Source organism: Pholcus phalangioides, unplaced genomic scaffold, assembly GCF_987345545.1.
Source record: "Pholcus phalangioides strain wild (caught in Gottingen) unplaced genomic scaffold, Ppha-v1.0 ptg000003l_1, whole genome shotgun sequence".
Lineage (NCBI taxonomy): Eukaryota > Metazoa > Arthropoda > Arachnida > Araneae > Pholcidae > Pholcus > Pholcus phalangioides.
Window position 1 is genome coordinate 29,325,863 of NW_028301596.1, and position 25,537 is coordinate 29,351,399.

General features: G+C 37.8%; 1 protein-coding gene across 2 annotated transcripts in view; it reads left to right on the top strand.

Annotated features, from left to right (window-relative positions):
• LOC149088368 (ecdysone receptor-like) overlaps window positions 1-25,537 on the top strand; it is a 198,580-nt gene that overhangs the window by 169,723 nt on the left and 3,320 nt on the right. For both annotated transcript variants that reach the window (XM_089247441.1, XM_089247442.1), the window contains exons 3-4: window positions 21,329-21,493; window positions 24,341-24,481. In XM_089247441.1, the coding sequence (XP_089103567.1) occupies window positions 21,329-21,493; window positions 24,341-24,481 (306 nt within the window). The remainder of the gene's footprint in view (window positions 1-21,328; window positions 21,494-24,340; window positions 24,482-25,537) is intronic.

A 25,537-nucleotide genomic window follows, 5' to 3' on the forward strand; every position in this document is an offset into this window, starting at 1 on the left:
AAAACAAAACAAATGAATTCGGATAATGAAAATTCTGAAAAGTTAGGGTGGTGCCTGAATTTTTTTTTTTTCTTCAAATTTTTCAAACCCTGCAGAAAATGTATTCAAAAGTGTCCTGATCCGGCAAAAATAAAACCTTTAGCTATGTAACCAGAACCATCAAGTTTCTTTTTTTTTTTAATCGAACCCAAACTTATACGAGCTAAAGTAGCATGCTTCTGTTTTTCTTGAATTCGTCACTGTTGAAAACTATCCCTGCTTCATTAAATTAAATTCTGAAATATTTTTAAAAGATCAGTAATAATTAAAAATGATCTGGTTAAGAGGAGGAAATAATAGTCATTCTGAGGATTCATTACTCTGGAGGTGTTTTCCACTTGCCCAAATTAGCCATTTTTGGGGACTTAAACCTACAGATTAACGTGAATTATCATTAAATACAAATGTCAATAACATTCATGTATATTAATATCACTTTATACAAGACAACCTTCCATGTATAGCAACAAAATGCCTTCATCTGGCTGACGATTTTAATAGACTAATTTTCGGGGGTTGGGCTTATATTATGAGCATCTTGAAATATCAAGCTAAGGCTTATTTTCTGGTTAGGTCTTATTTTTGGAGAAAAACTATACTTTTTGTTGTTTCACTTCAAGGTGTTCGTTACCAATGTTCAATTCAAGAATCCCACAAAGTTATTTTCTTTGTTATGAGATAATGTTATTTTTGTCTCTTGATATTGCAGTTATGAAAGTCTAATGTACCTGTATAAAACTTATGAAAATGTAATGAAAATTCAGTTTACATACATTGGTTTACTTCTTCACAGAGGCTTCAATTTGTTTATACAAGGGCTTGTGTGTGTGAAAAATTATTGTGTATTATAAATAAGCAATAATTTCTTAGGACATGTTTATCACATATTACATATCAGGCATAATACATATACACTAGTGTAAGAAATTAAGAGAATTTGCAGACTTGGTCGATTACCTCTAGAACTACTGCGCCGATTTTTATGAAATTTGATATGTACATACATTGATACAATACAAAACAAATAACCATTCAATAATTGTAATACACACGCATGATCGTGCGTAACACTCGTTGGAGTCGGAAGGTATGAAGCAGCGGTTGCAGAATAAACAAAAAAATGGGTTAATAGGGGGTATGGTCCCCTCTTACAGATATACAGGTCTCGCAGCGTGATTTCATACGTGAAATAAGGCATTTTATCATTTCCTGTGGCAATTGGTCCCACTCGTTCAGCAACGCTGTTTTCATTCCCTGGATGGTTCCCGGAGGGGAGTTGCAATTGCCCTCCCCAGAGCGTCCCAGACATGCTCTATAGGGTTAAGGTCTGGAGATCTGGCTGGCCAATCCATCCGACAAATATCCTCGCTCTCTAGAAAATCGTCGAGCAGAAGAGCTCTATGTGGCCTCGCGTTATCGTCCATTAAAATGAACTCGGGGCCAACTGCACCCCCTGAAAAGGCGAACATAGGGCTCCAAGACCTCATCCCTATACCTCACACCAGTCACAGTGCCTCTTTCAAAGACATGGAGAGGTGTGCGGCTATCCAACGTGATGTCTGCCCAGACCATTAAGCCGCCTCCGCCATAATGGTCGATTTCGCGGACATTGGAGGGTAGGTAGCGGGTCCCTGGTTCTCTCCATATGAACGTACAGCGAGAATCGATGCTTAGACTGAACCGGGACTCATCAGTGAAGAGAACGGTCGCCCATTGACCCATACTCCAATCTCTATGCTCTCTGCACCATGATAAACGGATTCTCCTGTCCGTAGAAGTGAGCGGGACGCAAACAGCAGGTCTTCTTGCAAACAACCCTCTCTCTGGTGATGGAAACAGAACCTCCCTCCCAATGGTTCCTGTGGCTGCATACAAGTCACGAGAGAGCTGAGAAGCTGTAGCACTCCTGTTACGCCTCGCTATAATCGACAAATGGCGATCTTCTCTGGCCGTCGTGACTCTTGGACGACCTTGCCCAGGCTTTCTCTCGATGGATCCAGCATCCTGGAACTGTTTCCATAAGTTACACACGACGCTGGGCGTTAAATTGAACTCTCTACAAATCTGGACTTGAGATTGGCCTGCTTCTAGCCTCCCCACAAATCGCCACCTCATTCCATCATCTAAACGTTGGTGGTTACTCATTTTTACTGTTACAATTTCAAATTAACCGATTGCTGCAAAATAACACCAAGAAATTCGCCGAGGTGTGCTAGCGAACGAAATGCGTCTTAACTTACGCGCGCTTATAAAGCCTGTTTCTATACTGGCTCCGCCTACACACACGTGTACGCTTACGTATTTGACGTACAAGATTTGCATTTTTGTCTAGAAGCAGTGGTTTTATATTCAGTTCTTTTCATGAAATTCGATAAAATATGCAAATTCTCTTAATTTATTTCACCAGTATATTACGTATCATGGTTACATTTTCTGTTTGCGGTTTCTTGTAACATTTTAATTTTAATATGTGAATCTCGTACCTAAATGCTTACATAAAAAAAGGTAGTCGGAAGAATTGTATAAATAAAAGTGTGTGTTTGAGATTCCAAGAAATTATTTATCACATTTTTGCTCCCAAAAAAATCTTTTAAAAATACTTCAAAATATTCTAAACACTTCTTTATGCAGCAATTTTTGGAATACATAAACTAACCTTAAAATAAAAGTTTATCCTATGTTATACCCATAGCTTCTACTGACTCCTGGAACATTCCATCGCCCCCCAGGACGTTAACGCCCACGTTGGTATAGACTAAGATACAACATGGAGTCCTATGAGTTAGCGAGGGTCGGTGGCTGATGGTAAAAAAATAAAATTTTTGGGGGGTGAGAGAGATCGTGGTGCTACCCACGTCCACCCACCCACCCACACACACGCATCATAAATCCAGGCTCCTGAGCTGAAATGTTTGACGGGCCATAGGGAATTCTGAATGTAAATAACAAAAATAAAATCTCTATCTACCGAGCCGTAAAGGCGACATGAAACTACAGTGACCAGATTTAGACCGATAGTCCACTGGAAGCTACTACGAGCGATAAAAAGTCACATGTATGCGCACGACTATTATAGCATCTTGCGCATACACGTGACTTCTTTTGCCTCGTAGTAGCTTCCAATGGACGATCTGCCTTAATTTTGAGGAGGCTGAGACAGGGACGGCCATGCCGTCCGTGTATAGCCGCTGTGGTGGTCGGCTGAAGTTGGTTTTCTGTGGTTCCCAACTTCAAGGCGTGAATGCGAGCCTGGCGAGACTTTTTAAAGGGCAGATTGTCCCCTTTAAAAAGTCTCGCCACAGAGAGCAACAGACCTACAAACAGTACAAATGCAATTCAATCATAACACATCACTCACTTCACTTCTGAAATATAGATGGCGGCACTGAAAAATCAAGCACAACACTACGTACGCATTCAGACTGTTAGGTACACACACAGTTGCACTTCCGGCACAACTCGCTAGGTAGTAAATCGCCCATAGATGGTGATAGACCTGAGTTGTGCTCGGTTTGAAAGAAAGATAGCGATGTATACGTGTAGGGATCAACATATAAGGGTCGGCGATAGTCTTAATTTCGGATATTGGCTGGGTCAACCGGACTGGCCACTTCGGGCTTTATCATTAACATATACAATACGAGCGGGAAGTTGAAGCTCGAAAGGTAGTGGTAGCAACTATTGAGACAACATCTAATGACAACGTGATAGTGTGTGTGTGCCATTTTCGGGAATGTTTCGAAATGTACCCTCAACTTTGGCAGTTTGTGTCGCCGAGAAGCCATCGACCAGAAGGGTGTGTATTGGGAGGGGACCAAAAGGGAGGTGGTGTAGGGTGGGGAGGGGAAACGATCCTTAGCCAAAATATGTGGCCGAGAGAAATCTGGGGATTTATGTTTTTGCGTGCATCCATTGTCTTGTCGGCGACACGTCTGGATTATATTCTGAAACCAGTTCCAAGAATAGAAATCCACAGGTTTTCTGCGATAAAAATAAGAATAAGGTATGATGTTTCAAAGAAATGATTGCGCAAACATTGTGAATGAAGATGCTTTTCTGGATCATTTCTCCACATCCAAGAAGAAGGTGGTTGGGGAATGGAACCCAGGAACGGAAATGGCTGGGGGGGGGGAAAGAAAGAGAGATTGGAGGAACAGAGAAGGTTGTTGGGAGGGGGGAATGTGCGCTCGCACCTTCTGGATGCAAAGGTGACTCCTCTCATTCTCTGACAACAGGGTCGTCGACTTACCCGAGGCTTCCCTTCATCTGTCTGCGAGTCTTTATCCAATTTTGTGAAGCGATTAATTCGAGTCGAGAACTGTTACGATTGCCATTCATGCTGTTAATGTAGTTGTTCAATAAAAAATTAATTTCGTCGTTCCTATCAAGTATAGCGGAATCTTGCAAGAAGCCACGTTATATAAAACATCGTATATATGGACGAAAGTCGTGCGAATGAAATTTAGTTTCAAATTAATCACTCCCCGAATTCTGAAAGATTTGATGTTTTTATTTAATTCTTCGATTCTGCTTAAAAACGTTTCTGAAAGCAAATAAACTTATTATTCTTCCCCTAGTTTTGAGTTAAATTTCAGGATTCTGTGATATTTTCAAAATATAAGAAATGATCGTAATTTCAAACTTTTTGATGGTCATTCCGATAGTGCCACTAACAATTTTTGAGATGGGATATTTTTTTTTCCAGTTCCAATCCAGAAGTTTAGGAGGATTTACATGGTGCGTCACAGCTTTTGAATGTAATTCTGCATCACAATTAGCTTCATTAACGCAACTTGTTGAATGAAATCGATCGCACTTACAAATATTCATGATGAAGTCTAACAATTACGGTTTAACATTTTTACGACATCTCATTTATGTTATGAATGTGCGTATGAAACAGTAAGCCCCAACTCAAAACCATGTTTAGAACAATAGACAGTAAAGACGGCTTTTATGTTGAAAATTTAATGCTGGGGGGGGGGGGTAAGCATGACCCCCAGCATTTTCCTGCCCCCCCCCCCCCGGAAAAAGTTGAAATGACTGCCCGGGAGAATATGTTGCCAAATTGGATGTGATAGTGGGTATTGCCCTCGAAGTATAAGTACAATTAATTATTCTATTTTTTCCCCTTTAAAACCTGTTTCTCTCGGAGGAAAAAATTTTGGCTCCGGTTATTCATTTGACACACCTACAAAAACAAATTACGATGTAAATTATGAAAATTGGATTTTTCCCAAAATTTGGAATTTCAGTTGAAATGAAAAAGAAATATCGAGGCAGAACCAAAACGTCTTATATAGGTGAAAAGACTGGTTCACACTGTATGTTCCTATTTATTAGTACGGGATGAAGTTGTATTTTGTGCCACTGTATATGTTTGTGGTACATAACGGGTGTTTCAAACTTTGCCAGAAAGCTGAGCTGGAAAAGACCTCGGCAACTGGATAAGTACGGTGGCAGAGTTGTGGCGTTCATGTCATGTAAGTAAGTTGACTAGATAGTATTATTCTTACATCATCACTTACCATTTGTGGAATTGCATTTTCATTAACTGTAGTGGTAAGGTCAACATTAGGTGGTATTTCTTGAATTCAAACGTTTCGAAGATCAACCGCTATTTAAACAGTGATTCCCAAAACGTGTAAATTAGGTTGAACGTAGTTATACTCCAATCAGTATGTCACGGCACTTTAGGATACCAAAGTGTCTGAAGATCAAGCAGGTGTACAGCGAGAAAAAAAGTCGTCGGACCAAGAATCAATTCGAACCTCTCCATGATTGGCTGCCCCCAATCGCGCGTTATTTGTATAACAATTTTTGCGCGATAAAATTTAATCGTTGTATTATCAGAACTGGAGTGAAAAAATGCGCCGCCACCGAAGAAGCATCTGTTTTCATTCCCGTTTTAAGGGTTCGGAAAAAGAAGTAATATATTTGGTCGCTCCAAAGAGAGAGCAGGAAGAGCAGCGGAAATGGGGAACAGGGCCGAATATGGGCTTATAGTACCAGTAGTAAACGTGAATGGGAGAGAGTTTTTTTGTATTAAGCACTATGTGAACGCACCAGGTGTTTTCCTTTGATGACAACAACAAGGGAACCCAACAAGAAAAAAAAAGAGGCTCTCTTCCCATGTACTGTATGCGTGTTACTAATGTCAGTGACATTACCTGCTTATTCCCTCTTTTTGCCCAATATTCGAACTACTGTACGTGCTTCCTTCACAGTAAACGTGTGTGTGGGGCTTTCTTCCTTGGAATCAGTGACCGTGTGCCTCCTTGCAACAACCCTTTCCCCCTCCCTCAACAGAATTAACTTTTTTTTGTGGTAAGACAACAGTTTTGATCTTCAGAAGTGTAAAATAATAAGCTCTCGGTATCTTTCGATCAGCCCGGGTAAGCTTAGGCCTTCTGTTTGTCGAACGAATCCCGCAACAGTCATTTTGATGGTTTTTGATTTTGAAAACGCTGTAATCTTGACAGTATTTGACGTAAATACTCAATTTTTTGTGACTTTCCATTATGTACAAAAATTTGAAGATATTGAAGGTTTCGATTGGGAGATGACGTTTATACCTAGAACGGCAGAGAGCAGTCATTTTGACTACTGTATGGAAATTGTACGTTTTTTTTTCTCCTAGCGGTGGGCGTTGACGTATACTTTTGCTTTTAGGTTTATTCCCTATTATTCAATGATGGCACACACAACACAACATATATTCACGAGTAACATACTTATAATAAAAAAATAAATAAAATAATAGTTGTTTTGCACATCATGTTACTAGGAAATCTATTGGAAAAGGGTCAGTATTTATCCACAATCAAAACATACCTTATGTAGCCTCTGTTGTAAGGTTGAGGAAAATTTCTGATCGCTCACCAGGCAAGCTCATTTTTTATTTTAGTTTGACATTTCATAACTCTTCATGCCACCATCTGCTTTGAAATCTTCCTGAGAAACAGATTCATTCATAGTGTGTGTAAAAATGGTTCTTAGAAGAAGGATGTATTAGAACAAAATAATGCTATTTTATCAGTTCTAAATGATATTTCGGACAATAAATCTGGGGCTGAAGACTTGCGATTCTAACAATGGAGATCATGATTTTCTGCTATAATATCTACCCGAAAGAGAAAGTAGTGATTCCGGAAGAGACTGGTCTAAATCAAATTAATACTGATGAAAGATGATAAAGATGTATTTTTTTAATAGTTGTATAGTCTTTGTAAATTAATTTATAGTATGAAATTTTGATAATGTCCTAGTTTTTCCTCGATAGTGCTAATTTACAGTGGCATAATAGTATACGTTATCCATAGAGTGCGCAAACAACTAAACAGTGTTAATAAAAACGACCGTGATATACATATAAAAAGGTGTACATCAAAATCGAGCAATGTACGATGTGATGAAAATGAATTGATCTTTTTTTCATGTAAAATCACAGTTGCCTTTCAAATTTTCATATTTAAGGTTGGAAGGTCATTTTATGGAAACCCTGTATGCGCTTAAGAAAAGGTAAATTACTTCAAAATTAACAAATTAACCACGTAGGATAATGCATATAGAATGCTTGTTTTTTATTGTAAAAAATTAGTGTTATTAAATAGATTGCACTAAAAAGAAGCAGCAGTCACAAAATGATTTGCCAACGGCCCTTTTGGGTATAACGTATAATCCGGACCTTCTAGTGTTAAGGATGATATGCAAAATTTGGAAACAGTTTCGTAACGGTTGATAATGAACTGTTTCCGTAAATCAGGCTTTGAACGTGGTCAAGAAATTCTGCGGTGATGCTGAGATTCCAGAACAGTGGAATAATGTCGCAACTGAGATCAATTATTATAATTACAAATTATTTAAATTTGGGAAGCAGTTTCGTAGCTGATAGGATATCAATTATCAGTTATTAAAGTTTTATGTGAATGTCGATGATTAAGTGGCAATTTGTAGTCATTTCACAGATGCAGGATAGATTAATTAGATAATTCGAACTTTTTCCAGTGACCTCGAGTGAACCAAGTTCGACTGTAAATAATGTTTTGAAAAAAGATATTTATCCCGGGTTTCCCCCAGAACTAAAGCCCTGCATAGGCGGAAATAGACTTGGAAGTCCGGGGGGGGGGACACGATGATGTCAATCCATATATACTTTACATCAATCGACTCCACCTTTGCCCCCCCCCCACCAAAGTGTCTCCGTCCATCAATCCCTGGGGGGGGGGGGTTCTCAACCTTTTGGAAGCCGACGGCTCGTTTGATTTCTATTCGTGACTGGAAGGCCCGGTCATACATACGAATAATTAGAAATAAATGGGGAAGAGGTGAGAAACACACACACATCCCTCACGGCCCGGTTTGATATGTCAGGGCCCGGTGATTGAGAGACGTTGCACTAGAACATACGTTTCCATCAAACCCCAAGAACATGTCAAAAGGCCGAAACACGCTACACTGACGTTATGAATTCTGATTTGAGGAAATTCTGTGGCGTAGAATTTTCAGTCCGTAGAATTTCCCACGTAACAGAATTTTTACGAACTAGAACTCACAATGTCTCTGACTAGAACTCCTTTTGTACACGATGTATATGAAGGCGTCTTATCTCTGACATGACATGAAGTCGCGTCAGTGAAGTGTGTTTCGGCCTTAAGGTTCCTTAGTATCGAAAGCTGTAGAATTTTTCATTTCTGGCACAGTAAAAATATCTGCATTGTTATAATAATAATAATGCATAATTATACGCATTATATGCACGTTTTGTATAAACCACATGCAATACGCTTGTTTATGCTGTTAGTTTTTTACTTTTTACTACGAGAATTTTTTGTTTTGATCCACCCCTCTCGGCTTGTGTTGTGACGAGAGCCTGGTGGGATCGTGTATGGTTTGTAAGTCGTGTAATCGTATCTATGGCGATGATCTCGCGAGAACAAGGTTAATTGGTCGATCCAGTTGCTTACTGAAACGAAGACATTGATGGCGTCTTCAAAGTCGTTCGATTCTTCACACTTCAACGGCTCTAACCACCCCTCCCCCTTTACTTTTTTTATTTTCCTCTGGCATCGTCTCGAGATGATTATGTTGTACGTGATGACGATTCTTCCCCCTTCGTTTCACGGACTCCAAAATCGAATGTCTTCGAAGGTGTTTCTCGACCTACATACATACATACATACGTGTATTGTATGTACCAAGTTGAAGGCATTATTTATTGCTATTTTTTTACCGATGCCGTCGTCGGCAGTAAACAGGGCAGAACACGGCAAAATAAAAATAATGCAGTTATCCTTCCCCGAGGTCCGTCCTTATTTCTACGTCGCAATATTCTCTCCATTATTTTTAGAGCTGACCGTCCTGTATTGATCGCACGCGAACATTAATTAGGCATTGTTTATTCTTTCTTTGGCTTGGACATTTTTCTTCCTACTAGTACTGGTAGAAAACTTTGTTTTATTTAGGGGGGGGGGCGGTCAAAATCAAAGTTATGCAAACCCGAACCATTTGCAGAGATCTCTCTGGAAACGACTCGGATAAAAAGAATATTCCTGCTTCCACTTTCATGCTTGTTCTGTGCACACACATCAGATTCATTCATTTGTACGAATTAATTTTATTCTTAACGCCAGTGGTCGACATCATCACCAGCAGGTGACCACCACCTTGTAACCTCTACTCTGGTCACGACCCAGTAGCAGGACCTCCAATCTAAGATATTTGATGGGGCCTCCCCTGGTCAAATTTTGTACAGGTTCCTTTACGCCAGTGATTCCCAACGTGGGCGATGGAATGTTCCAGGGGGGCGGTAGAAGCTACGGGTTTAACATAGGATCCTATGGGTTAGATTGCGTTGGGGAGCGATGCTCTACACTCTACAGTGCATTTATATCGTGGGAAAATAAAAAATGGTAATCTTTCCGGGCTTGGACTCTGCCAGCCCCACCTCAATGACCAGTAACGTAGGCAGTTGCGTGATCTTTTGCGCATGCTGATTGATCTTTTTCATTGTATTGGTCAACTAGAATAGTTAGTTGTCAAATTCTCGAGTTTTTAAGGCACCTTCCGATCACAACGCTACTCTTTTCTCGTTCTAGACAAGTTCGTACTCTCGAAATGTTTCAATTATATTTTTAAAAGTGGACTCAAAGGAAAGTGGTTATAGTTTCGGTTTCAGGTCGATAGAAGTTTTAGAGGGCACCATTAAAATTAATTACTACTAAACCAGGCATGCACCTCGTCCATATTCCTCTGCGGAACTTCTAACGAATTGGTACATGTTGAAATGTATAGTGAAGTTTGTTTCTGTGTAATTTTAGCTTATGTGTAGTGTGCTGCCATCTGCAATCATTTTTTTTAATTATGAGTTTTTTCTCAACTCATAGTGAGTGAAGTGTAACGAATGAATTATTGTAAAGTTGTAGGCCTGTTGCTCTCATTAAAATGTACTGAATGGTAGGCAGCTTTTATATTCAAAAGCACCAGCTCCAGCGAAACGCCATTCAAGAGCACCTGCTGAAAATCGAAACAAAGACTATTTCAATAAATAAATAAAAAAAATTACATTTTACATCTACTATGCTGTGGGTTAAGAACCAAGCTCAAGCATAGATATTCAGGATAAGATATTTTAGCATTTCAAATTGCTTCAAGTGGGTGGCTTTAATTTCCTAATCAATTCGTATATTTGTTTACATTGCACTCATAGGTGCGACAAAATGAATACGTGAAAGAATTTTTTTTATACAATCAATTAATTATCATTCAGGGTGATTCTAAATTCATGAGACAAACTTTAAGAGGGGAATTAAGACACTTAAACAATCATTTTTGTTCATAGAATGTATGCTCGAATCGCAATAGCAAAGGCGATAGTTTTTTTTTAATGAATGCTCATCAACACTTCACCAAAAGAAAATATCATTTTTCGGACGTGTTTGCTGCAATGTGCTATCGGTCATTCGAGGGTGCAGGGGTTTGCAATGGTGCCTCATGGTGCACAACGTGGGTAACGCAAAATCCACCACAAGTTGTTGTACCGCTTGTCACAGCAAGGATCCAGAGGCGGGCGATCACTCCTCCCAAGAGCTGAATAATATGAGAAAAATTGCTGTATCCCGTATTTCATAGAGCAACAAACCTACAAAATAAATCTCCTCCCAATACATTTTTCTGGATTTACGCCTGGCTTGTTATTGTTTGGCACAGCATGACCTTGCTGTGCCAAACAATGATGGTCTACGCACGGAATAAAAACCAAACTTTGATTTAAAAAAAGCTTGGCTTTTATGGGTGCATATGCACTTTCGGATAGCAGTTTGGTTTTTATTCGTGTGAGGACCATCAAGGTTATGCTCCGCCAAATAATGGCAAGTTGTGTAATGTAGGTTGCACCTAGCGGAGGCGTACATCATTGCAACCCCCTGCATCCTCGAGTAGTTGATGGCAGTACTACACATAACAAACATTACACGGAAACATACTTCACGTCAGGTTCACTACACGTACACACGCATTCCAATATGTACAATTCGTTAGAAGTTCTGCCAAGGAATATGGACGAGGTGCATGTTTGATTAAGTAGTAGTAGCAGCACATATCGCGGCAAATACGTCGAAAAATATATCTTTTGGTGAAATGCTGTTGTGCACTCCCTAAAAGCAACCTCTACCGTGTTTGCTATTGCGATTCGACTACACATTCTATGACCAAAAATGCTTGTTTAGATGTCTTATATTACCTGCTGAAGTTTGTCCCATGAATTTAGAATCATCCTGTATACCGTAACTTCCTGCGTATTACCGCATATGCAAATTTCATTCAACAGTAATGAAACTATAAGGAATGGAAGGTGTTTTTTGTGGAAAAACTGCCAATTTTTCTACTCCGCGTTTGCGCCATCTATACAGGGTGTTCTGTAAGTTCTAGCACGGCCTTTATCTCATCAACCGTCCGTCGCAGAGGTAGGATTTCAATTTAGAAAATGCTCAACAGGCGTTCAAAACTTACCCTATTCCAGTTTTGAGAGTGAAAATACAAAATCTAAATTTTTATATGGTTCATCCCCCCCCCCCCTCCACTCTAACTTCCAGTTACAAAATCATTGCCCTGTCTGTCCTGGTGCCAACAAAAAGGTTCCAAGTTTCTGAGTGCAATATTCACAGAAATATTCGAATTCGAAAAACCGAGGAAATTTGAGAAAGAACAAACAGCGTTAAATGCGAAAAGAACCGTTTACCCGCGTTTAGAGCTTTTCTTTCCCGAATTTCCTCCGTTTTTCGAATTCGAATATCGCTGTGAATATTTCCCTTGGAAAAAAAAAAATTTTTTTTGACCAGGGCAACTTTTAGTTTTGGTACATACAGGGACTGTATAAAAATTTAGATTTTGTAATTTTATTGCACTCTGTATTTTCACTCTCATAACTGGCACAGGGTAATTTTCGAACACCTGTTGAGCATGTTTTAAATTGGAATCGTACCTCTGCGACGGACGGTTGATGAGATAAAGGCCGTGACTTACAGGACACCCCTGTGTACACTGTCTTCAAAAAATATTTTTTTCAAATTAATTTTTTACTCCGACTTTTGAGACGAAAATAAAAGCTACAGATTTTTCGCACGAAAATATCTGTAGCTACCAAAACTACGTTTTGTTATAAATTGTGACATTTAAAAATAACCGACTAATAGTGTTCGATTAACCAGTTTTTCAAATTTTTGGTCGATTCCCACCCCCACCACTAGTCGTCATGGAGATCCGAGCCAGTCTCCCCTTTTCAAAACAAAATCTCTCCACCGCGTATAACAGACTTTCCATCATAAGCGAAAAATAAATCATTAGAAATGCCAGTTTTGCGATTTCCAGCTGTGAAATAGATGGCATCACTTTTGAACATGCAACGTGTACTACACTTACGCCAATGCACGGCTATATTCTCCACAATAAATCAGATTAAACTTTTCAGTGGTAAAACGGGAATCAATTAACTCTACGGCAACAAACCGGGTTTGTTTTGTTATTTATTATGGTGTGCATAATAAATTAAACGGGGTATGGGTTTTCGTATGTACTTGTTCATTTAGTTCGTACTTTCTCAAACTTTTTTTCAACTCAAGTCAACCTAAATGATCCTACACTAAACCTACAGCTCCTATCCTCCGCGGGAAGCGATATTTCCTACTTTGAGAAACACTGATTTATTCCCACTTCGGCTATTTTATGCCCTAGAAAACGTATGTGGCAGATTCTTAGCGGTGGGTGCTTCTATGCCATTCACCACGATTGGTTCATCTTGATTCGAACCAAGCCCTGGTGCCTTTACCATTTGCCTAAGATTTTCGATTTTTTTTTTTTATATGGGGGACTAAACTTAAGGTTAATAACTTATCCTCACGGATAATATTTCGATGCATTTGTGGCAGATAACTTACGATATACAATGTCGTATACATACGTATAACGAGTTTAATCACGTGAGTTAGATGATCATTAGACTTTGTGTGATGATCGTTTCGTGGAGGGCATGACGAGGGTTCTTCGAGGACGAAAGAGAGCTAAAAACAGAAGCCGTCACTTTTTGGTGGCCTCGAAGGTTTCTCGCATAATTTTTGCCGTCTCCCTTTTCGCCACTGGAGGAAATCTGTGAATAAGCCACCATTGACAAGCAGCGTGATAGTTGACGTCACACACGCCAATGTGGTGGCCTTGAGGCGAACGTTGGCCCGCTGCTCGCTAGAGAAAACAATGATGATAATGATCGTCGTTTGTATATGTAACTAACCAACGATGCTCCAACATATTGTTCGTTCGGCATAAGAAGCAGGATCCACGCTTGGCGGCTTGTTTTGGCGAAGAGAGAGAGAGAGAGACGGAGGGCTATTTTCTCGTCTATGCACTGATATGCAACTACCCCTTTTAGAGGTGACTTCAAGGTCGCTAGACCCAAAAACCCGTTCGGACACCTTTTTTTCCCTTTATTTGAGCATCTTTTATTATTATGATTTCTTTTTATATCAGCAGCGAGTTCTGTCGCGAAGGGAGATTCTTTTTTTGCCGTTCGTTTGTCTTCGCAGTTTTGACTGGAAGAAGTGAATTCCGATCAAATGATGAATGCCATGATGTAGTGGGAACCGTAAATTAATTTACATCGTGGGCAAATCACTTGTTTTTGGGAAAAATCTGGTAAAGCATGATAATTTCAAGTCTTGTTCGTGATAAAGTTTATATATACTGTATATAACTAACGTCGCCCACTGGGGGGCGATGGAATGTTCCAGGGGAGCGGTAGAAGCTACGGGTATAACATAGGATCCTATGGGTTAGATTGGGTTGGGGGCGATGGAAGAAAAAAATTTCTGATGAAGGGGGCGATGGGACAAAAAAACTATGCTCTACATCAACATTACAAGGGGCATCAAAATGAGCGCTTGCCCTGGGTGCAAGCATCTAGTTGCGGCTCAGCCTATCTTCATTAACATGAGTGGTTTAGTGGTTTTTTTCCCCATTGACCAATAGCCATCGAAATTGCAGTTTTTTTTTTGGTTTTTTTTTTGTTCCGTTTTTAGTAAGGAAAAATTAAGGGACGTCACACTGAGAGTGCACGCAGGCATCCTCCTTTCTTAGTTTTTGAACCTGGTAACCCTGTTTTTAAGTAAATTCCATGCACACACATATCGAAAAATGTGCTGCCATCTACCAGTGGAAATTATGTAGTCAAAAATCTGACATTAGAAAAGTATTGTACCGCATTTATAACTTTTTTTTATTCTTTTTTTTTTTATGAACTTTCAAAATTTCCACAAACGCGAAGAAATTTCTTACGTGGACCAATTTTGGCCAATTTCCTCCACGAATTACTATCACTGGTGTAGGGACAATTGAAAACTACCCATCAAAGATCGCAAACTATCGCCCCGGTTCCAAGATATGGGGGCGAGGTCGCTTGAATTTGAAGGTCATTCGTAATCGCAATTACATAGTGATGGGTGTATTCAGGCTTGTGCACCATGTACAGCTAGCCGTATAGCGTCGCATAATGTATGGGGGTGACAAATTTTCGATTCAAAAGAGAATTGAAACCGGGGAAGAGAGACCTCTAAAAAAAACCATCTTGTAAATTTTAGTGCTATCCGGCTGACGTTTTTCTTCAAAAACTTGTATAGGCGCCGAAAGCTGGGGGTTGAGGATATTTCATTCCCTACCCTTCCCATAAAATTTGTGAGGGGGCTGAGACCCCCCCCCCTCCCAATAATTAGTGAATATACAATGCAATGCACCCTCTCCTACTTACACGCTTTTGTCCCGTGTATATGGGACGACTGGCAACTTTGATCTCTCCGTGTCGGCCTCTGCAATGCATGCTCAATCGATTTCGTGATAAATTACGCTCGTTATTCATTTACTTCTATTATATTCGTGGCTTTAGGCAAAAACTAAATTCGATCTGAACGAGAAGATTTTGGTGATCATATTCAACTTCTGCGAACTGATTTGGCGAAATATTCACCGTCGTGTGTTCGTTCTTTTGGATTTTATTTGGAGGTCGTCCAGTAATTACGCTCAATCGCGCGTGAGTTCTACTAACGTGGTTAATTTTTTTATTTATGATAATGACGATGGTGTTTGCTTTCTTTTGAAGACTGGTGTGGCACGAGGTCTGTAGAAAAAAAGAAAGAAATAGTTGAACACACACAGCAAGGCGATTTCACTTCAACCCGTTCCGCCCGGAGGGAATCTCTCTCTCTCTCTGTTCTGGAACATCTGCGGTCGTCCTTGAACCCCTTGATTCCAGTTCGATGAACCACCAAACTACTGCGTATGCATGTACCTACCAACCCACCCAAGGAACATCCCCTTACATATATAGGCAGAGGTTATCTTTTTCTCCTTGCTTCACATTCCGTCTCGTCCTCTTTCTCCTCTATGGAATAAATAATATTTTGTGGGATCCGATTAACGATGATGTTCTTAAAGTCTTTCCCCTTCTCACTACTTTTTCTTGTGATAACGTAAGGGGGGGGAGAGGACCCCTCCCCATTTTTTCATTGTGTCGAATATTCTTGGGTGAGATCGACAAGTGGTATTCTTGCAATCTTTTTACATGTACCATTGCCGAAGCGAGTGAAGTCGGCAGTGATGTGATGCAACATATGCGCTCGCACCAGAACACGTCTTTAACGGGCAGTGAGATACAGGCCAATCAGGGTTGTACCCATAGACTAAAGATATAATAAAAAGATATACTAAAGATATATTATTCTTCCTCTGTGGTTGTACCCCGTTGCACCCCCCCCCCCCCCGGCTTTTGAAAATACACTAAAAATGGTATATATATACATTGAGTACTAGCTGTTCTCTGCCCCCTCCGTGGACAAGTTGAGATGACGGCCCCGAGTGAGAAAGATAAAAATCCGTTTCTCGAAATAAAATCACCTTTTGCAATTATCCCATTTGCACCTACAAGTGAATAAATCTACGAGTTTTTATTATTCGTTATCAATAACCGCGGACTAATCCAAAACGAAGATTTCCCCTTATCGCAAAAAATGGACTAATTTGCTCACACCGATTGTCATTTTGCGTTTACAGGCGCGCCGATCATGCGATGTAAGCATTCTCAATTACATCGGATTGTTCAGTAACTTGTACGGTGTTGTGAACGATTCTTAAGCCGTTTAAAAAACTACACCACCGGGAATCAATTTTTTTCAACGAACACGAAAGAAAGGGAAGTTTGTGTATCCACAACGGATTAGAACCGCTGCAAGGGGTCGTACCAAAGCCGCTTAGATACTGCAAGCCTTAAGTATATCTTCGTGACGTCATAGCCCGGGTCCTACCTTCATATATAAAGGGGTTCTAACCACGTGTAAGGCGACTGGAATAACAATATCTAGTGGCTATAACCACATAACGCTTCACTTTGCTTAAGCATTTAAAACTCAGACAAAAATATGTGATGGTTATACATCTAGAAGGCTTTGGTCGTACGTTACAAGATCGGATAGGCAGATACCCCCCCCCCCCCCGTTGTTAATGACGGAGGAGCGAGTATATGCATATATATGAATTAGCATCATCATCATGCCTTCTGACCCTTTCATGTCTATCTCTGCTTATGCGAGATCTGTGCGCTAATGCAGGGCCGGAACTAGAGGGTGCAACTGCCCGGGCGACACTTTTAGATGGGGAAAAGAACACCGTTGTAAAATTATGGAATTTTAAAGTTATGGGAGCTGCAAAACTCCTAGTTACGGCCCTGGCTGATGTATACCCACCTAATGTGAAACAGTTTCACAATATCTCGGATAAAAAAAATACTTGGACTGGTTAAAATTCGACTGGGTTAGACTAATTCAACCACTAGTTTGATTTGTTGTCTCAAATGATTATATTTACCGATTTAACGCCAAATGCTGCCAAGGTCGATGTTGTGTAATCCAGTTCCGTTATCGGTGATATGGACCGACTCTGAGTTGAGTACATTGAATTTATGAAGTGTATTTAGAGCCACTTGAGAAAGTCTCTCCACAGAAAGCAGGCAGACCTTGTACATGACACTTACACATAACATGGAAATTCCAGCACTTACCATCTTCAGACGAGGCAACCAGCTGCTGTCAAACCAATTCGCGCTAAGCAAAAGAATTCGGAACGAAAACGGAATACCTAGTCATTTTATCGGCAATATATCTATCACTAGTACTTCCAGTAAATACTAATCCTGAAACAGTGAATGAAATGAATGAATTTTTTATCAATTCTGCAATAACTGAAGATTCTGAGTTAATAGATGAAATAGAGCTTCTAGTACCAAACCAGTATAATTCTATAGTTGTTACTGAGATAGAGGAAAGGAATGTAAAGAATTTAATAAACATACTTGAGAATAATAAAGCGGTTGGTTATGATGGAATCACTCCAAAAATGCTAAAAATTGTCAGTAAATACCATTTGAAGTTTATAACCCACATTATAAACTCTTCAATTCTCAATGGAGTTTTTATTGATAAATTAAAATGTGCTCTTGTTATACCCATTCATAAATCAGGTAATGTCAATGATTTCAAAAACTATCGTCCGATCTCTATTTTGCCCGTCTTTTCGAAAATTTTGGAAAAGATAATGAAACACAAAATTATAAATTTTCTAAATCAATTTAATTTTTTTTCGAGCAATCAGTTCGGTTTTCTTGGAAATAAGAATACTGAGATGGCAATTTTGAAATTTTCAGCAAAAGTATATGAAAGTATTAACGAGAGCAAAAGAACCCTTGCTATGTTTTTAGATTTAAAAAAAGCCTTTGATAGTGTCGATCATCCAATTCTTATGCATAAGTTATATTGTTCAGGTCTGAGAGGCAACACTTATCACTGGTTTAAAACTTATCTGTCAAATAGAATGCAAGCAGTTAAAATAAATGATACAATAGGTACATACAGGATTATTAAAACTGGCGTCCCACAGGGTTCTGTTCTTGGACCGATTTTATTTCTAATCTTTGTTAATGATATCAATAACCTGGATCTACATGGTGATTTGATTAGCTATGCCGATGACACAGCTATTGTTTTGTCAGAACAAACGTATACCATGCTGAAATCTGATACTGAAGAAGATTTAACAAAAATTAACACTTGGTTGAGGCATAATAAGTTAACCTTGAATCTCAACAAAACTAAATACATAAATTTTCAATTATACAATAGAAATATTGAAACACTTATAATTCGATGCCATGAGTTGGGATGTTCTGATGACCAATGTTTTTGTCCGATTGTCTCGGAAACTGAAGAGTATAAATATTTAGGAGTCACTATAAACAAAAATTTGAAATGGAACTCTCATGCAACTGCACTTAGTAACAAAATAAAATACATGAATGTTCGTTTATATTGCTTAAAAAATATTATATCTCCTCAATTTATTCATACACTTTATTTTGCTTGGTTCTACTCACTTATCCAGTATGCTATATGTGTTTGGGGAGGTGATTATGAGTCCAATTTAAATGTTTTAATAAGTGCTCTGAAAAAAACTATAAATATTATTTCCTCTCGTAACCCTACACCATCTGCCTATAATTATAAATCAGACTATAGATTTAATATTGAAAAATTGTATATATACCGAAGTCTAATGTTTATTTATAAAAATCCTACTTGGTTTGAAATCAAGCAATGCCCAACAAACACACGTCTCCGTCGAGGTTTTCAATATAATATTATACAACCTAAAAAAACATTAACCCAAAAGCAATTTATATATTTGGCTCCATTATATTTTAATAACCTGCCAAATGAAATAAAATATGAAAATAAATTAAGAGCTTTCAAACAATTAATTATCAATTATATTAATATTTTACTACAATAGGAAGGTACTTCTCGGCCCCCAGTATACAGTGTTGTGTCACCTAGGCCTTTGAAATATTTGTCTATTTCTATACTTGTATTTTGCTTAGTACTTGTTAGTAGCCTATATGAAAGTGTTTGCCACCACAGAAAAATTTATGTTTGTATACTCTGGACGGATCAAGCGATCCCTTGAGTAGAATACTGTATTTATATATTTATATATATTGTTTTATTTTTTTTCTTCTCTTAATAAACTATTATATTTCACTATAGATAGATTACAAAGAGAAGTCCTTCAGCTTCTTGTTTTGCTTTGTTTCATGCCAATTCGATCACTACAAATGTGATTCGAATCAACTATAAAATCTTTGTCTATCAATTTCATAGATTCAGCCGAAATTCGGAAAAATCAAGGCTCTAAATGGCTAAAAAACCATTAAAAAAAGTACTGCAATATGCAACTATTTAAATTTCAATTGGAAGAAAAAAGTTTTGGAAGATTTCGAAGTCAATGTGAGCGTTTACTTATTTAACATGGGCGGCTCAAGCCTCACATGCCACCCCTAAAGAAGACTTTTGTGGCAGGCTGACAGGTTATACCTGAGGGACCCTCAAAAAAACCTGATTTTTTTTTAGTGCAAAGATGTATACAATTTTTTGCTTCAGTGATTTACCAATCGAAATACGAGTGACCATACATCCGGCTTAAAAAACAAAGATTTTCCTATTTTTTGGTCTAGAATCATTTTACTGTTCTTAATTATGCCAAATTTCTCAATTCACATTACAGCTGCTGTTATTCATCATTGAGTCATTATTACTGACACTTATCTTATAAAGAGGAAGTATAACGAAGTGACTTTTATTTTAAAAATTATTTTTAAAGACATTTCTGGTGCTCCAGGGGCCGGACAAGGAAGAAGCTGAATTCTTAATTCATCTTCGTTTGACCATTTCAGAAAATTTACTAGTTGAGGACATCAAAACGCACATTTTCCCCACATTCTTGTTTCTGTCTCAAGCTCTGTCTTTTCCCTCAAGTTTTCTCAACATCTGTACCTGTGAGGTATGGCTGAAAAGCATAATGACATATGCAGAGGCGTATTTACAAAGAAGGCATACTTATATTTTAGCGGGCTATACCCCATGGCGAAAAATTTTAGAAATGAGTGGTCAAGAAAATTAGTAAAATGGGAGAAGGGTGCCAAAATTTGCAAAACTATAAATCCACCTCTTCCCAGAGAGCAAAGGAATATTTTGGTGAGTGACCTAGAGTTTGCAAGCTCGTGAGTGACTGAAACAGTGTGCATGTGAGTGACCAAAAAAATTACCTAAAGAACAAGGGACCAGTCATTGAGAGACAAAAATAGTAACCTATAGAGATGAATGGACCAGGTTAAGGGGAAAGAGTGACGAAAAAGGTAACTAAGAAATGGGGACAGGTTTACAGGCTGAGAAGGGCTGTAGCCTGGTAAATTAGAAATAAATGGTGAAAAGAAAATTAGACTAGGGGATGAGAGAGGGGGAAAAACTTTTTGTAGCCCACATAAATCCACCTCTGATCATATAAATTTTTAGTATTAATTTTAGAAGTGTAAAAATTTTGGGTGTCTAATGCCTGAGCTGCCGCCCCTTACAACCTGCTGCCTGGGTGCATCACACCCCTTGCACCCTTGTTTAAGCTGCCCCTGAGTTTTATAAGTTATTCAGTTTTGCCTCCCTTTTCCCCAACTCTGATTTTACATTTTACGCTCTTCATAATTTTTTTTTTCAGTGGTCTTGTAAAAAAACTTGAAATCAGTGTTCCATTGTGCTAATTAAATCTGTATCGCAATTTTTTGTTACATTGAAAGAAATTGTTACTCAATAAAAGAAAAATACAATTTCTTTTTTTTATCTATGTTAATTTTTTTTTCTTCTTTCCAAATTAGACAAAGATGACCTAAGCCCTCCAAATAGTGTGATGAATGGCTGCTATGACTATGACAAGAAAAAAAAAGGTCCTGCGCCAAGGCAACAAGAAGAATTGTGTCTTGTTTGCGGCGATAGAGCCTCAGGCTACCATTACAACGCGCTCACTTGTGAAGGGTGTAAAGGTAAATTAATTATTATAATTCATGAAGTAAATTCAAGTTATATTTCATTGTAAATTTGCTTGTATTATCAAAAAAAAAAAAAAAACATTCACAAGATACTTAGGAAATATCTACTTGCACCCTGGCTCCATCATTATTTCCCATTAATGGGCCATCTGTTTTGAAAGTTTAAAAAAAATTATATCAAGGTTAGAGGCTAATTATAAGAGAATCTGAATACAGACATCCTTTGCTACCACATGGTTAATTGCTACCACAAAATAATCACAGTGGATCTAAAGTGAATTTAAACCTAATATGGATAAGATGGGGCACATAAGGGTTTTCTTCAGAAGGATAAGAAAAAATAAACCAAACTTTCCAGTGGCAAAATATTTTTCTAAAATGAATTAATTGTTTAAACCTATAAATAAATCTCATCGATTTGGGTTGTATGAAAAAATTTAATGCAGTGGATTTCGCTTATAACGTTTTTCAAAAACCGTCATGAAAAAATGGTGTAAGGGGGGAAAATGCTTCAAATGAGAAATCTCAATGAGAATTACTTAATGAGAGTTGAGACCACGAAAATAAGTCGTACTAAGCGGGATCGTCTTTACATTCATTCCTGCCTTCATTATTTCATATTGAGTCTAGTGAGTGTGCATATTTTCTTTCCTGAAGAGCCTCATATGATAAATTGTTAAATTAAAGCAGTCAAAATTTGGCTGACAAGCCAGATTTTTCGTCTCATTATAAAAGCTTTAGAAGCAAAGCTAGAGAATTCTGAATATTCATCGCAAATATAGCAATTATAAATTCATTAAGATCGTTTTCTTTGATTGGAATTCTGATAGAATTGTCAACGTGTTACCAGAAGATGTTCATTAGTGCGATCCGAAGAGATAGATGTGAGTGTATCTTCCATATTTGTCTCATCTGCATCAACAACAGATTTTAATTATGTCATATCTCTAACTTAAGCCCATTTTCAGGTTTAAAATTAAATTACAGACAAAATTTTACGGGTCACAATTTTCGAAATTAAAATTCGAAAATCGTGTAAAGTGAGAGATAGGATGCTTGTACTTAAAACTTTTTTCCTACTATATAGCAAGCATTCTTTCAGTTGCCAGTTGTCATTTAAGCTGGAAAAGTGTTTCAAAAAAGTGAATGAAAAAGAGTTTTTCGACCAATTCTTTTTTAAGACAATTTTCTTATTTGTGTAAACTATTTAGTTCCTTCAACTGCATATTTGTTTCACATTCAAATGTCATGATTTAATATCAATATATTCTGTATAATATGGACCCAAAAACCGATTGCACATAATGTTAAAGGGATGGTCTATTATATAATCAATAAATTTTGAGTCATTATGACCATATTGGAACTACCAATTCTGCTTCAAAGGTAGTGACTTCTATAAACACTATGTTATCTGACATGCAAACGGTTTCCGGGTTATTAGGCCAGGTCTAGGAGAATTTTCTTCCTGACATTTTGCCCACATCTGTGGCAGGCATCATCTGAGGCCTCCGCGGCAAGCGAGAAAGGCTTCAGCCTGACCGTGGATACTTACGTCCAAACAACCTCAGATGATGCCTGCCACAGATGTGGGCGAAACGTCAGAAAGAAAATTCTCCTAGGCCATGGCCTAATAACCCGGAAACCGTTTGCAAGTCATTTAACGCCGGCCATGAAAGCCTCAGACAATAACTCTATGTTATCATTGGGTAACTAAACACGCTGTTTCCTTTTATAATGGCTCTTGTCTGACCAGGTACAATAATTGCTGAAACAATATTTTCATGTCTAGTTGAAAACTTCCCCCGCCCATAAATTTTGTTTGAACGTAAACTATGACGAAATTGTCATCCTTCACATTTATGAATATCTACACCAGGGGCCATGGCCTGCAGGCCACATTCGGCCCTTGAAGCTTTTTGCTGTGGCCTGCCGGTTGTTTTCAGAAAATGATTGAAAACATTGAAACTATTTATACTAGAATTAATGAAAGAAATAATTTTGGAATTAATTAAAGAAGTAATTTTACAATTTTTCAAACAAATAATTTTTGAATTTTTCAAACTAGTAATTTCAGAATTGGTGAAAAATATTTAATTTCACATAATGATTATTAAAATGATTTAAAATAATGATTTACAATTCAAATTTAGCTCAGAATTAGGCCGGTATCACATTATAGAAGTTTGATAAAAATTCTTTTGTAAAACCTGGAAAAATGTAACCAATAAGCACATCTATTACATTCGAGCGAACTTTACTGATCTGCCTATTGGTTGCATTTTTCAAGTTTTATAAACAAACTTTTATAGTGTAATCCCGGCCTTAGATACAGTTAGTCAGTAATTCATCAAAAACTTCTTCAGAATCGGTGAGAAAATTATTTCGAAACTAATCAAAATTAGCAAAAGAAATAATTTCAGAAAAAAAAAGTTTTTCAATTTTTTCCCCCGCTTTATTTGGAGCACTATTGTCCCAAATAAAGCAAATATCCGTTTAGATGTGACTAAATTTCGTAAGTTGTGGCCTGCAGTCTTTGCAAGAAGTTTAAATTTGGCCCGCTGTGTCTGTTAGGTTGAAGACCCCTGATCCACGCCATAGTGTCCCAAACTTTTTGTTCCATTGCTTCCTTCAAAACATTTTTCATCATCCCTCCCCCACAACTCAAGCCAACCAATAGGATTCTATAATAATCCCAAGGCTTCTACCGCTCCTGGACCATTCCATCACCCCCATGGGGTGATATTGCCCATTTTGAGAAACACTGATCTTCACTGACGATATCAGATGCAGTGTCTTAATTTTTTCAAACTTGTGATTAGAAGTTTTTTTTTGTTTTAGGTTTCTTTCGAAGGAGCATTACAAAAAATGCTGTCTACCAGTGCAAATATGGCAATAACTGTGAAATTGACATGTATATGCGGCGAAAATGTCAAGAGTGCCGACTAAAAAAATGCTTAAGTGTTGGCATGAGGCCTGAATGTAAGTTCAGTTTTTTTGGGTTTTTTTCTTCCTTTGACGATGATAATAATACAAGAGAGAGAGAAATAACTATGAACAAAACTGTAAAATGTTGCTCTTTAGTAATTTTTCAAGCAAAAAAAAAAAGAAAAATATGCTTTATATTCATTGTGCTCAATTTTAGATTTTTTGATCACTTATAATATGCAAAGGTGAAAGAGATTGCAAACGATGTGCACAGAGATGGAATTTGTTATATGGACCAAATTTTTCACCTGTATTTAGTTAATAAAATTTTACTTGGATATAGCTAATAACACGCATCACAGTGTGTAAACATTTGACCATGAAACTAATCATGACAGTTACCTAATTAAACGCTCACATTATTTTTCAAGCTGATAATTTTTTTCATAGTTAATGGCACATATTTTTTGAGAGAGAAAAATCATTTGAAAAAAAATCCATTTTGAATTGTACTATACTTATATAGGGCCTTGTTGAAGACTTCCAAAGCCTCAAAAATCTCACATAAAATAAATGTATTCAAGTAATATTACTTTCAAATATATAATTACCTACCTTCAGGATTTAAGCTATAGTAAAAAAAAAAAAAATTTGCATTGCAGACTTCAAAGTGGAAAAAAAAATTAAAAAACATTTTAACAAAATCACAGCCACACATACTCCGCAACAAAGAGTTGTTGTTAAATAGGGCATAAGCAAGCATCTACCCGAAAATTCAAAATATGAAATATAAATATGACCTCAGTTTATGTGCAAAGGCAATTCTGAATTTTTATTTTCCAACTGACTGCTATAATAAGTGGTTGAAGAACCCTTTGCACACATGCAAAGCTACGCATTAAAATTATCTGCACCTTATTTTCAATTTATTTACACAAATATAGAGGTTGATATGCAGAAGCATGAGTAATCTGCAGACAACTCACCACATTGTTGATGATAACTTGCCAGTTTGCCAGTAACTTCTATAATTACAGTAGAATCTTGTTTATCCGAACATCTCTCAATTTTCCTAACAACTCTGTCAACAGAACACCTTTTCAACCTAAC